The sequence below is a fragment of the Tetrao urogallus genome (genome assembly GCF_951394365.1).
Source record: "Tetrao urogallus genome assembly, chromosome: Z".
NCBI classification, from domain to species: Eukaryota; Metazoa; Chordata; class Aves; order Galliformes; family Phasianidae; genus Tetrao; species Tetrao urogallus.
Genome location: NC_136816.1, coordinates 33320408 through 33334982, shown reverse-complemented (window position 1 = coordinate 33334982; position 14575 = coordinate 33320408). Strand labels below are relative to the sequence as shown.

Below are 14575 nucleotides of genomic sequence, written 5' to 3'. Positions count from 1 at the left end.
TTTTGCTTGCCTGAGTAGCCAGTGTAAAAAAAAAGTTCTGCATTCAGCTGTCTGTTTTATCTGTAGCTGACTGTGAGCCGCTGTCAGCTCTAAACAAAGGTTTCTCTGTCTAGATTTGTACACTAGTAAGTACTTGACTAAGAGATAATGAGTTAACACAATGAAATGTCAGGACAGCTTTTCTGTAGGTAAAGGAAGCAGACATAAGGTCTTGGATTACTCTCTTCTGACGAGAAAAAGTAAGTTGACACGCTACTCATATAATCCAGGAATTCTGGACTTGGTGGGAGCTTGTTGGTTGTATTTTTTGGTGTTTTTTTTTTTAATAGATCAAATCCTGTTTTCTGATGTTTTTCCTGACTCTAACAAAGGTTGTGTTCCTTGGGAAAAAATAACTTTCTGGTGGGCGTTTTCTATGAAGCTTTCAGTGAAATGAAGGAGTTCTTTAAGTATGGAAGCAACATTAAACATTTTATTTCAGAAACAAAGTAGAGTGGCAGAAGTGGACAAATAAAGCACCTAGAAGCATGACACCAGAAGTACTGCATGTTGTAAAGACACAGTCCTAGAAGCATGATGTTTTGGGAAGAACAAGGAATTGTGTTGACAGAACTCAAATGTGGGAGGAAAGCCAGGTGGGCCTAGTAGGAAACCTGATGAAGAAGGGGCGATGAGGAAGCTGAGCCCTTCCACTATGAAGAATACCGTGGAAACAACCACTGTCTTTAATGGCAATCTTCCCGCTATTAGCAGCAGTCATTTTGGGTTTTCCTGCATTAACAGTATCTTCTGCCAAAGAGACATTTATGTCTGCTCCCTCTGTCCTGTTGGCATAAGAACGAGCTTTTTATTGTGTTGATGGCATAACTCGTGTGCAGCAGATGAGGGAGTTGGAGGAGCTGGGAATCAGCGATGGCTGTGAGACGGAAGTGGTGTGTGCCTGCTGGCATGCAGCCACTGCACGCACCTGCAGCTGGGTGACCAACAGCAACTGCTGCTTAGGCTGTCTGGGCAGTGCAGTCTTCACCAGATTTATAACAGCCTTGTATATTGGGAAGGACTATGAAGAGGGGAGGCAGTTACTTAAGGGATTGAATTTCTGAATTTCCTTCGGCCCGTCCCTCATGCAAAAATAAATAAAAAACAAAGACCAAGCACCTTCCTCTTAACTATTTAGTTTTAAAACTCGCAGTGTTTCTGTTTTCAGTAAGCTCAGCCTTGAATATTTCTAAAGACAGCACATCAGTTTTGCTGCAGTGTTCTCTGCTCCTACATGGGCTGTGTAGAACCCATAAAGGAGGCTGGAAAGTGCCAAATCAAAGTAAGCTTCAGAAATACTGTACACAGGTTATTCTTGCGGTGCATAACACTGCCAAAACCTTGGCCTGGTCACTGTTCAGCTGTTCTCTGTATTGTGCTTTGGTCCTTTGCCTTTCCCTGTCCAGTGCCTGTGCCGTGCTTGCATGTCCACATAGGGATTAGTGGTGTTTTGCTGTGGTGATCACATGCAAACACAGACGTATTCCAGGCAGAGCCTTTTGTTCACTCTTCAGCAGGCAACTAGCAAAGGAAGAAGTGGTTTAAACATTTACACAAGTACAGAAAGGGTAACCTTACAATTGATGAACACAAAGATTTTCCAAGCAAATATGAACATCCCTTTCTGGAGCAAGTGAGAGTTTACTCATCTGTCAAATAGGTTCTGCCCAAGGTGCACATGCTTTGCTTTTTCTTAAATATGTAAGGTAAGAATAAATATTGGAATAATTACGTACTTCTCCTTCTCCTTCCCCTCCCATTTCCCCTTCCCCTTCCCCTTCCCCTTCCCCTTCTCCTTCTCCTTCCCCTCCCATTTCCCCTTCCCCTTCCCCTTCTCCTTCTCCTTCTCCTTCTCCTTCTCCTTCTCCTTCTCCTTCTCCTTCTCCTTCTCCTTCTCCTTCTCCTTCTCCTTCTCCTTCTCCTTCTCCTTCTCCTTCTCCTTCTCCTCCTTTTCCTTCTCCTCCTCCTCCTCCTTCTCCTTCTCCTCCTTTTCCTTCTCCTCCCTTCCCTTTCCATGGACCCTCATAACTTAAGTAAATGATTCTAAAAATTTTTGTTTTGAGAAATCTTCACTTTCCATTTCCACTACCACCATTTACATGTGGTAAATGTTATTTCAAATTCTACCAATTTCCAAAAAAAATGAGTGCTACACTATCATACATAAAGAAGACAAATTAAATTAGAAGCCAGTTTTTTACTGGCTAACAGTGTCCCAACTATTTGAGTACAATTACTGTTATATTCTGAAGTCAGTCCCCTCAAACGCAGAGCCAAAAATTATATTTAAAATGCAATATTTTGAGATTTGTGCTTTTTAATTAAAAAACTTACCTTTTTAGGCAAGTGAGATTCTTTCATTATTTCTATGAGCACAAAGTGGTCAGACCCATACAAATGTGGTCTTGTTCTGAGTTCCTTCAGAATGTTGGAAACAAAAGTGAACACACAAACTTCTGATTATTATTTTTAATTTTACGTAATTCATGTTTACAATTCTCACTATTCAATATTTTGTATAAAACCAAATACAATATGCACTATTTTCAAATGAGACACAAATGCATATTGAGCTATTTGATATTACAAGATAATATGAAGCTTTATCTTAAAAATACCTCCAGCAAAATAAATTCCCATTCTATCAATCCAAGTTAAAAAAATATGATTAGAAATATACAATTTAAAAATAATCAAGATGAATAGTACTCATTAGTCGAAGACTTCTAGATCTTGATAGTCTGTACACAAGTTTACACAAGACACAGTCTGCAAACTACTAATATAAAAACTGCAGTGCAACAAATCAGTGAATGTAACTTTTTCTTCGCCGCATTTTAATGCATGAGTACCTACTTTTTTTTTTTTTTTTTTTTAAATTTTTTTTTAAAGCAGCACTTTTTCTATTGTCCTGGGGCAAAAGGACATTGTCTGATTTAGCTTCTATTACTATACTGATGCTGTAATGGAAGCTAGCAATTAGACCTAAAATAGACAACTATTGAATATGTTGCAGAGATCACAGAAGAATCCATCTTGCATGTTGAAAGAGTAGAAAAAAATTTTAAGTTTAACCAAAACTGCTAATTGGTAATAGCAGAAATAAGTTCCTTCAGCTGCTCTGTTGCACTGCTGTCATACATGTGCTCCTTTTTGGCACACAGTACTGCACATTTCAAAACAGACTTGGAAACCACAAACTCCCCCACCCATGGCTACTACTTCATAATTGTACTTAAGACAGCTTTGGTATGGCATAGTAAACATAGAAGACTAAATACTAAAAACTTGGACAGACAAAGCAATATAATTAGATGAGACGCAATGAGCTAACAGATTAATTCACCATATAAGATTGCTTGGAGAATTTTCATGTTTATTTCTGATACTCTGACACTTTGGTGTTTCTCAGCATGATACTCATTTTTGGATGGGGTAGCCTCAAACATATTCACAACAAACAGTTTTGGTTTAACTTGAGTTGCCATGCGGTGTACAATTCATGCAAATTTGCTTCTGATTAACTTCTGAGTACTAACTGCTTTGCTGATTACTTTAAAAAATGGAAATTCCAACTCAGAATTTTGAAGGGCTGTGGAATATGCTGATAAATTTTAGATCAAGAAGTTCAGCTAAGAGAACAGTAAGGCCAGAACATTATCAATAGATCTTACTTGTTTTAACTCTCATCCTTACATCTCATTAGTTTCATCCTTTCCCTCCTGCCTTTTAAGATTTGCAAGTAAGTTCACTCATAAAATTTTCAAGATGGAAATTTTCTTCAAAAATAAAGAGATTAATTTTTGCATAACACACCATCTATTGCCATTTTGGTGAAGGAGGTCAAAAAAGTAAAAAAAAAAAAAAAAAAGGTAATAAAATTTTTATCACTATTGGGGTGAGTTCTGTCCCATTTTTTGGGTGGTTTTCACTTAGAAGAGAGTGAAAGAGATTGTGAAAATTAATTGGAAAACAAAACAAAACAAAAAAACAACAGGGTATAAGCCTCAGTGCTCCTTATCTTGCACCATACAAACCTATTTTGTGCTCATATTTGCAAATCTGAAGTATACATACATACATACATACATATATATAAATTTACACTCACAGATGTCACCATACATTTTACATTCTGCATACTCTCCAACTCACAATGCTCTTCTTTAGCCAACAAAATGTATTCAAACCCATGTGTGGTTATTCATAGTGGCACTGAGAAACCACTGGTGTAACAGAACACTTCCTTTCATTTGAAAAGAATCCTTTCTTCATAGAAAGAAAATCCTCCCCCTTGCAAATATAATCTGGATCTTTTAAAAACTTAAGTTATTCTGTTGCTAAAATTCCCAGCCAAAAATGACTTGGAGGTACTGGTGGGTGGCAAGCTGAACATGAGACAACACTGTGCTCTTGAAGCCCAGAAGGCCAACCATACCCAACTGCATTGAAAGAGGCATGGCTGGCAGGGTGAAGGAGGCAACCTGGCCACTCTACTCTCTTCTGGAGAGACCTCACCTCATCCAGATGCAAAGTCCTCAGTATGGAAGAGACACAGACTTGTGGGAGCACATCCAGAGGAGAGCCACAAAAATGATCCAAAGGTCTGAACACCTTCCTCTCAGTGTCTAAACGGAAGCTACAACAAAGAAGGGGACTGACTTTTTAGCAGGCTCTGTGGTGACAGGACAAGAGGAAATGGTTTCGAACTTAAAGAAGGTAGATTTAGGTTGGATATAAGGAAAAAGTCTTTTTTTACAGTAAGGATGGTGAGGCACTGAACAGGTTGCAACAAAATGTGGTGCATGCCCCATCCCTGGAGACACTCAAGACTAGGCTGGACTAGGCTCTGAGCAACCACATTTAGCTGTGCATGTCCCTTTTCACTGCTGGGGAATTGGACTACATTGCCCTTAAAGGTCCCTTCCAACTCTAAGGATTCTACGATTCTATGATTCCAGATCTCCTTTTCTACTCCTCTCTTTTGTAAGAGTTACAAAACGAAGAGAGAACTGTATTCCATCTAAGTCTATGTGGCAGCAGTTCTCATTTGAGGGAAATGCAGCTATAAAATTCCAGGAAGTAAGGATGCCTCACTTCAAAGCAAGCTTTTGAGACATATTTCATAATGTGAATGCAGAAGGGAAAAAACACTGTGTTTGAAAATCTTGCAGTGGATGAAAATTTCAATCTCAGATTGCTAAAAAAATTTCATTGCTTTTAACTGAGAAGTAAGTAATAGTTTTTTAATCATTGTAATTAGATGTTCCCAACTGTATCTGCTCCAGAGTTCCATTATCAATTTCAGTTGCACAGGAAGTGTATATTTCTTTTCTTTTTTCTTTTTTTTTAATGTGCTGCACTCATTAAGTACATTCAAGCAAAAAGCCAGTAACATTCGTAACTTATTAAATCTACCAATACGTCCTGCCAAAAACGTCTTATCTTTCAGATATGGTAATCTAAAGATTCATCTAAAAGATGTGATGATATGAAAAGAAAGAGTAATGACATTTCACTGCTTTAAATGTTTTTCCTCCTTCTTACAATCATACTGGATTTAAAGCAATTACAAATAGATAAAAGAGCCAGTGGTTGGGAACAACTGAAAATCTATCGCTATTAAAAACAAAATAATTGCTTTCAGTTGGCTTTTTTTTTTTTTTTTTTTTTTTTTTTTTTTTTCCCAAAATTAAAATTGAAAAAAAATCACAGTCTTTGAAAATAAAGCACTCTTTGGTGGACAATAGTTACTTTGTTCTCAACACCAGGACTTCATAAAAAAAATTCATATAAAATAAGAAAGAATAGCCAGTTAACACAAGAGAGTACCAATCCTATAAGTAAAAAACCTCCGTGGTAGAGTTTCAGTCTCAAGTGGAGACCTAAGTCCAGTCTGAATGAACAACACAGATTTACATATTAAAAACTCCCACCATTTTCTCACTTCTGGTGGTCAGCAGCTGTGATTGCCATCACATTTTATGCACATGCATCATATACGGTAGGGAGCCCTCTTTACAATAGAGAGCTCAAGTATTCACACCTGAGTCTGAATTTACACTATTTTGTTGGTTTTGCTTGAGGAAGTATTAGTAATTAAGAAACTGTATGCCAAGCATGTTGCCAGTTTTATTTTACAAGTATGAATTAGTTTCTTCTGCTTAAGTGGAGCCAAAGACATCTTCCTAGAACTGCAATCAAGTGTCTTCAAGTTGTATCCCCTTCATGCCTGGATATCCCCTTTCAACACTGCTTGCCAATTTGAAATTTTAACGCAATACTGTTCTAGTTCTTGTGGTGGACTGGCTGCTGAAATAAAACATATTTGAGGAAAAAAATTGAAATGTGTACCCAAAAAATTATTTGAAGCTAATATTGTTGGCAAGATAAAACAATTAAACTGTATTTCAAAAAAGAGACATTGTAAAAGTCACAGCATTTAAAAACACAGCAATATCAGTTGTAAAGAAAGCACAGACCAGTGTGTTCGCAGAGAATATGAAGAAAGGCTCAGTTTCATACAAAAAAGCAACATAATTTCATTAAGTACAATTGCTGTAAAGTATTCATTTTTCTTCTCTCCCTCTGATGTATCAGACTGAAGGAAAAGTAGAAAGAGTAGCAGAGAAACATTAATATTTTTCAAGCTAGACCTAGATTACATATATAAGCTCTGAAATGCTGCAGGCAATTTTCAATGTATGAGCAAGGGTACAGACGGCTCCTTTTACAATTTCCAATAAAGTAAAAGCACATGAGATTGTAAAAGCATAATCCTCTCTTGTTAAAAGAAGTAAAATAATCTATACCACATTTTCATGCATTTTCTCCTGTCCTCTCAAGTTTTTTTTTTTCCATAATAACTTGACCTCCATATTCTCTTTAGCAGCTCTAGCTACCAAAATTCTTTGATCATTCAAGATTTCACTTCTAACCAATTACTTGTTATGTACATAATTCTAAATCTTTAAGATGATAAAACAGAGAAAACTGCTTCATTTGGGCCTTACTATGTTTCATTTGGTCTGGGAATTTCTGAAGTATCAATTTGTTGGCCAAAATGCACAGGGTTCTTATCCTGCAGAGAACACAGGTTTGCTATGCATTTCTGCTAGTCCAGCTATCTGTCTAAGAAGAATGCTATTCCAGTCCTTCACGTACTTTGGGATCAAGTCTAGGCAATGATTATTTACGTTAAGAGTTAAGATTTTGAGAATCCTCTTCCATCTCACCTTTCAGCTGATATAGCACACTGTTCTACTAAAAGCGATTTGATAGCAAGAAAGTGAGGAGGGAAATAGGAGAGGAAAATGACCCATCTGTCCTAAAGATGATCTGCTATATGCATCCTGTTAAGATACAAACACAAACAGGCTTCATTCCCAGTAACTCAAAAATTTACATGGGATATTATCCTCAATGGAGAAAAAAGATTAGAATAAGGACACCCACAGAAAAAAAACTGTGGAGAATGCTTTAGTCATGCAGTGTCTTGCAGTTACACAACAACGTTATTTCAGTCACAACAGATTATGTGCTATGCCCACCAGTACTGTCTTTTGTAGATGGCAGCTGACATCTCGAGACATTCCAAAACGGAAATATAATGAACATTGTGAGCAATATACTGAAATTCTCTAAGACCACTATGCAAAACCAGAACAAAATATTTTAACTGCAAATGACTACTTTGGCTGAAGTACCATTCTAGGGACATTTTATATGATAATGTCCAAAAGTTTGAAGGATGAAATGGTAAATTCAGATCTGCTGATTATGCTGCGTAATGATGGGTCAAAAAAAAGTGATTAATCTGGAGTAAAAACTGACTAAAATGGCCTGGAGCATCAACAAAAAAGTTCTGTATAAAAACTGTGCAAGATTTTTCCACTGGAATACAACAGACTGGCAAGTCAAGAGAAGAATAAAGGTCCACACTAATATCAGACATTCAGAGAAAGCAACAGAACCTTGACAAAGGTAGATGTTGGTTAGGACGCAATCTCAGTTTTTTAACAGTAATTATTTCCCTCTACATTGCATTCAATTTATCTGGAAAAGGTCAATCTATTTATGTACTGTGAGGTAATACAAACTTCACAGACTTCAACTGGGTTGTGGCAATACTTATCAGTACAAGCTGGGGTAATTAAGGATAGAGCACAGTCCTGCTGAAAAGGACTTGGAGATACTGGTGGATGGTACACATTGCTGGACACAAGCCAGCAATGTACTCCTGCAGGCCAGAAAGCCAAACATATCCTGGGCTACATCAAAAGAAACGTGGCCAGTAGGTTGAAGGGAGTGATCATGCCCCTCTACTTTGCACTCGTGAGGCCTCACTTGGAGTACTGTGTCCAGATGTGGAGTCCTCAGCGCAGAACAGACATGGTGTCGTTGCAGAGCATCCAGAGGAGGGCTCACAAAAGCTATCCAAGGGATAGAACACCTCCCCTATGAGGACAGGTGGAAAGACCTGGGGCTGTTTGACATGGAGTGTTGGAGGCAGGTGCAGAGGAGGGCCACAGACATGATCAGAGGGCTGGAACAACTCCATGTTGTTCTATCTAGTCCTGTCCTATGTGGACAGGCTGGGAAAGTTAGGGTTCTTCAGCCTGGAGAAGAAAAGTCTCTGAGGAGACCTTATAGCAGCCTTCCAGTACCTGGAGGGGGCCTACAGGAAAGCTGGGGGGGGGGGGGGGAGGGGAGCTTTTTGTAAAGGCAGGTAGCAAGAAGAAAAGGGGAAATGGCCTTAAACTGGAAGAGGGTAGGTTTAGACTAGATATTAGGAAGAAATTCTTTACTGTGAAGGGTGGTGAGGCACTGGAACAGGTTGCCTATAGAGGTTGTGGATGCCCCCTCCCTAGAAGCATTCAAGACATGGCAGGACAGGACTTTGAAAAACCTGGTCTAGAGGGAGATATACCTGCCTATAGCAGTTGGGGTTAGAACTAGATGATCTTAAAGGTCCCTTTCAACCCAAATCACTTTTTTATTCTATTACTCTGTGATTCAACCTGGAGAAGAAGAGAAGGCTCCAGGGGGGCTTTACAGCAGCTTTGCAATATCTAAAGTAGGACTAGAAGAAAGAAGGGACTTTTTAGCAGTGCCTGCTCTGACAGGACAAGAGGAAATGGCTGTAAAGTAAAGGAGAGAAAATTTAGATTGGATATAAGGAATAAGTTTTTGACAATAAGGGTGGTGAGGCACTGGAACAGGCTGCCCAGAGAGGTTTTGCATGCTCCATCCTTAGAGATATTCAAGGCTAGGCTGAAACAGGCTCTGAGCAACAGGCTCTGAGTGGCCTAGCTGCAGATGTTCCTGAAAAAGCATGAAAAAAGAAAGCAAGGCTTAAAAAAATTGAGTAAGGTTTTGCCAAACACTCTAATAAAAGGACACCTACAGGATTAATAGCAAGGTACTAAGTGGAAATCTAGAATATAAATAGTCTTACTGAAATAGTCTTTAGAGGGATAAGTACCCAATTAATTCTCTAAGATGAAAAGATAATTAAGAACTCCAGAACTGTGAGAACAAATATTTAGGGCCACTGTGACTATGCGATCCAAACATAAACTCACTGACACTCTTCTATCACAAATGTTAGAAGAAACAGTATATAGAATGAAATATTTGGGGTAGAAGTTTTAGAAAAGACATTAAAACAGGAAATGCTTTATCAAATGTGAGGTAATTTGAAACGTGATCCTTGGCCCTCTGAGTCATAAATCTGTCAACACATACATAGCATTTATTTCAACATAACTGAAATCTTCCTTGCTCTGGGGATGTTGTTTCCTCCTATGGATAGGTAGTCTGATCCCTCACAACACAACCATCTACTTAAAGGTGTGTTTTCCAGGAACTGAATATACGTGTTCAATCAAGTATACTACTATGAAGAGCTGCAAGTAGATTAAAACTTATGAAGAATAAAAACAGCTGTGGGAATCCCATCAGTCTATCTGGAGCAAAACTGACATGGTAAAAACAATGTGGAATGGAGTTTCTCAGTAAAACTCCGAGAAAGACTTAAGATTTTTAGGAAAACAGATATTTCAGGAAAAATGAAATATTTTTCTACATGTTATATGAATCAAAATACAATTCATAAAATTCATATAGCTGCTGATAAAAATTCTGACTAGCACATTCTTGCAGATTGCTATTACTTAGACTACTTCCTTAGCCCAGTACAGTGGATTTTTCATAATGTCTGTCACCTTCAAAAGTGGGTGAGGTTGTGAAAACAAAAACTATGTAGGGAAGAAAAACTACACAAAAACCTGGAATTTTCAGCTTAAAATTAATTAAACTTAAACTTAATTATTAATTAATTAATTAATTTTAATTAATTAAATTTATTTAATTAATTTAATTAAAAATTAAAAATTAATTAATTTTAATTAATTAAATTTAATTAACTTAAAATTAATTAAAATTAAACTTATTAAGCAAGCTACATAAACTAGAGTCTGTGAGTTGTGGGGTTTTTTTGTTGTTGTTGCTGTTATTTGCCACCTTTTTTGCTTCCTAAGAAAAAAATATATCTTCAGCACCTGGTAGATCCATTCAAAAGTTGTTCCTTATAAGCCCGAGGCAGATTCTGTTCATCTGTAGCTACTGAATATTACTTGAAAATTCTATCAAGTTATACTCTAAAGCTCATCTTTAATAACGTCTTGGAGAGCTACTGCAGAGAGGTCTGAACACATGTGTGTGCAGTAGAAACATATTAATACTGGGGCCATATTCTTCTGCATCAAAAAACACTTTCACCCTCGTATACATTCATCCAAATTTAAAATTTCCTTAAGTTCTGTGGAACAAGTTCAGACCAGATAATCAGTGATACTCCACTATGAAATCTCACACCACATATGCATTTTACACACTTCACCTACCCACTGCTGGATTTGCCCACAGCTGCATTTCAGTTGTCCACAACAAGTTTACTTTGCATGCTAAATCTAACTCTGAATGCTGTGAACAACTTTTCCTCTCTTATTCCAGATTAGATTTGATAATTACAAGATTTTTTTGGATACCAGAATCACTTAACTCCAGTAGTTCTTACTCACTTTAGGAATAAGAATATAAAATTCTGAAACTCGAAGGACTCAGCAGTATAATCTGATCATGTAAGATGTAAAGTTCTAGATATTCTCAGTATATAACATGAGACAAAAAACTGCTTCTTGCTTCTCATTTCTCATTTTCAGGAGGAGGAATTAAATTGTGGCAAAAGCCTCTAACAGCAGCGGATACACCAGCTCAAAAGTATTTGTCTACAGAACAGTTACTGGATCTTTAAAGAGGGTAGCTCTCACCTTTTTATACTTTTGTTTCTTGCTGCAGATCTGGTAGTTCTTTTAGTAATGTTTGTACTGTCAGAAATGCTAGGTTCAGAGGTTTTATTTTTCTGAACACTGGACTGCAGAATTACTCTGAAAAGAGTAGGAAAAAAAAAAAAAAGAGATTATATAACCTGAAAGTTTCTAGGAAAACACTGAAAAGAGGATATTAGAATTTCAGCAAATCTAACAAGTAGTAGTGGGCCTTTCAATTTGAAAACCAAACTGTTCCATCTAAAAATCAGCCAGCTCTTTATAATGTTCTTGTTATAATTATGGTTATGCAGGTCTGTTTTATTAGGAATGCAGGTACATTTTTGTGTAATTTTTTAAAAAATTATTTGCTCATTTTTTAACCAAGAAGAGAATAAATAATAATTTGGAGTTTTCTTTGAGGTTTTTAGAGAACAACAAAAAAAACCTATTACATGTTGCTGTAACAACAGAAAAAATGTAGAGCGAAATTGACATATGCAACAAAACCAAATATTATTTTCCAGTTTGACATAGAAGAAACTGGAAAACAAAACAAAAAAAAAAAAAAAAAAAAAACAAAAAGAACAAGTCATTCGATTTGTGAAGAAGTGACTCTCAATGTCCTGCAGCAACCATGAAATATTCCCTTTAAATACAGTTGCCTGGGTAAAAACACTGAATATGCCAGCATTCTGCTATTACAGGTAATAAGCACACCATTCTCAAATGCTGGTTGTGTTCAGCAGCTTCTCCTGGAGACTAAAACATTCTGGCATTTTCTTAACAGGAAGAAAAAACATAGAGTCGCTTATAGTGTCAACACCCGCAACAGAGTAACAGTAAAATGCAAATAATTACTTTTAGCTTTCATGCAGCTTGCTTGTACGGAAATAACATTTTCAGTTTTCCTTAATACAGGCAGTAAAATTATGATCCTATGGAAAAAAAATGACAACTCATATATATCAGCAATCTACACACATATATTTAGTGCAACATTTAATTGGTCTATTTTCTAGTCTTCCCATTTGTGCAAGTTTCTAACTATAAAAATATGCATCACTGTAGAGATTAGCATAACTTCAGGATACATCCTTTTTTTCCTCTGTAGCTTATTAGCATTTCAGTTCTCAGTGGCTTCACTGAGTTCATCTCTATTAGTAGACTGCATTAGATTCTCAAAGTTTCATTATATTAAATAAACTGCTGCATGGTTGTTTAATATTCTGAAAAAAACCCTGCTTTCTAAGAATCCTATACATAAACATAAAACATGGATTCTGGAGCAAAAGTGGACAGGCATTCATAGCAGAATATATATATGAGTATTTTTGTACTCACACAACATACTCACCTGTCAAAAGCAATTACTGAAAATATGAATAGAAAAAAAAAAACACCTGTATATTTACTGGGCTGTATATTTATATGTATATACCTGTATATTTATATGGGGCTTGATACTAGAACTGGAATAAACAAATGTACTTGAAAGGACATAATTTCAACTAAAATCAATTCTGTAGTATATTTCTCCATTTTACAGCAGTAAAAATTACCAACCAACTTGTTGTATCCAAAATTACTGTTTCTATATTGTTTGGCAAATGATTAAATTAACACAACGTCCATGTATTTTAAATTTTTGTATGAACAAAACTCAAACTTGCAAAATCAAGAACCTTGATTTGCAGAAGTCCAAACCTGCAGTACTGCAGCAGCAAGGACTATTAAAATGCAATGCAAATTCCACTGTAAACACTACACATTTCAAGTCAGAGGAAGCAGTTATACGAGAAGCTGAAAATAAAACACAAGTACCTTCAAAATTATACCATGCTGCAACAAACAACACAAGTTCTTCTACCAAAAATCTGTCTTTCTTGCATGTTTAAGGTGACAAGGTTCAAAACATTGAATTTCACTTTATAATTTCCATTGCTATGTTAGTAGCATGCTATGTAATATATGCTATTTATGCTATATGCTATGTAAGTTCTAATATTAAAAGTTACCATTCTCTTTTCAGTGTAGTTGTTGTACAACATGAACCAATTTGGAACAATGCACTTTGAACTAAAATTTACAAATGATGCCAACAATGAAAAGAAGTCAGCATTACGTCCTTCACCTATGCCACCAGTGATTTCCAGGACTGAATTAACAGGTAAAAAACCTGCGTAGCCTCCTGACTCTTCATCACTTCAAGTACGACTCAATCATGGCACACGCTGGTTAATAACTTCTTATGCAGACAGACATACGTAAAAAACGTGTTTTCTCTTTAAATCTATGCATGCACCTCTTTGTATAGAATGCATGTAACACGTATTTAAAAGAAAGCAAAAGTTGTTGGAACATTATCTAATTATTACCTCTTTCATATAGTGTCCTTTTTTTTCCAGACACCAAAACCTCAGAAAAGAAGCCATTGCATATGACTTAAACCTATATACTCATCTCAATATGAACTAAAATGCTGTGAAGCAATAGCGTAGTAATATTTCATGAGCACTTAAATGCTATCTTTTTGACATATCGTAAGTAAGTCCTTACATTCCATGTAATTTTATGTGTTTGCAAGAAAGAAAAACTGGGACTATGAATTACAAAAATATGCACTATGTATGACTCAACTTAAAGACCAAGCCAACTATGGCATCCTCCTCATGAAACTACTATATTTAACAAAGGGTGGGGAGAGGAGTGATCCTATGGGATCAGCTGAGAGCCAGCTTTAAGCACAAAAGTTATGTCACTTACACATCCAAGTGATATAAAACATCACACAGCTAGCCCAAGAGAGTAAAGCCCAGCTGGAATCCCTATTAACAAAGCATTTGCTAAATGATCAGACAAACAGGTTAGAATTGGACTAAAACTTTAGTCTTTGAAGGCTTAGAGCATCTCAAGGAAAACAGACAAATTCCCATTTGTACCACTGCCTGACAAGGCATTACTAAGCACTCACAGCTGTCTTGAGACCCAGCTTTCAGCTTAGGAGCTGCATTACCTTTAATGTACAGAATTTTGATTTAATAGGTGATTAGACTGGCAGCCTCACTTGAGAACTGGTCTCATAGGTATGTCTCATAAAGAACATGAAATGATTCTCAGGGCATCTATTTACTGCTTGGTAACTATTTGTGAATAATAGCATGTCATGATGTACAGCTGAGCAACTAACTTACAGAAATACCAGA

At 36.6% G+C, this 14575-nt stretch overlaps 1 protein-coding gene across 1 annotated transcript in view; it reads right to left on the bottom strand.

The window, feature by feature from the left end:
- Positions 1–6311: 6311 nt before the first annotated feature.
- The window catches only part of CDC14B (cell division cycle 14B), a gene marked incomplete at both ends in the record, with an annotated part of 44990 nt that continues 36726 nt past the window's right edge, over positions 6312–14575 (bottom strand). Inside the window, 2 exons of the mRNA XM_079548732.1 lie at positions 6312–6351; positions 11373–11489. Of these exons, the coding sequence (XP_079404858.1) occupies positions 6312–6351; positions 11373–11489 (157 nt within the window). The remainder of the gene's footprint in view (positions 6352–11372; positions 11490–14575) is intronic.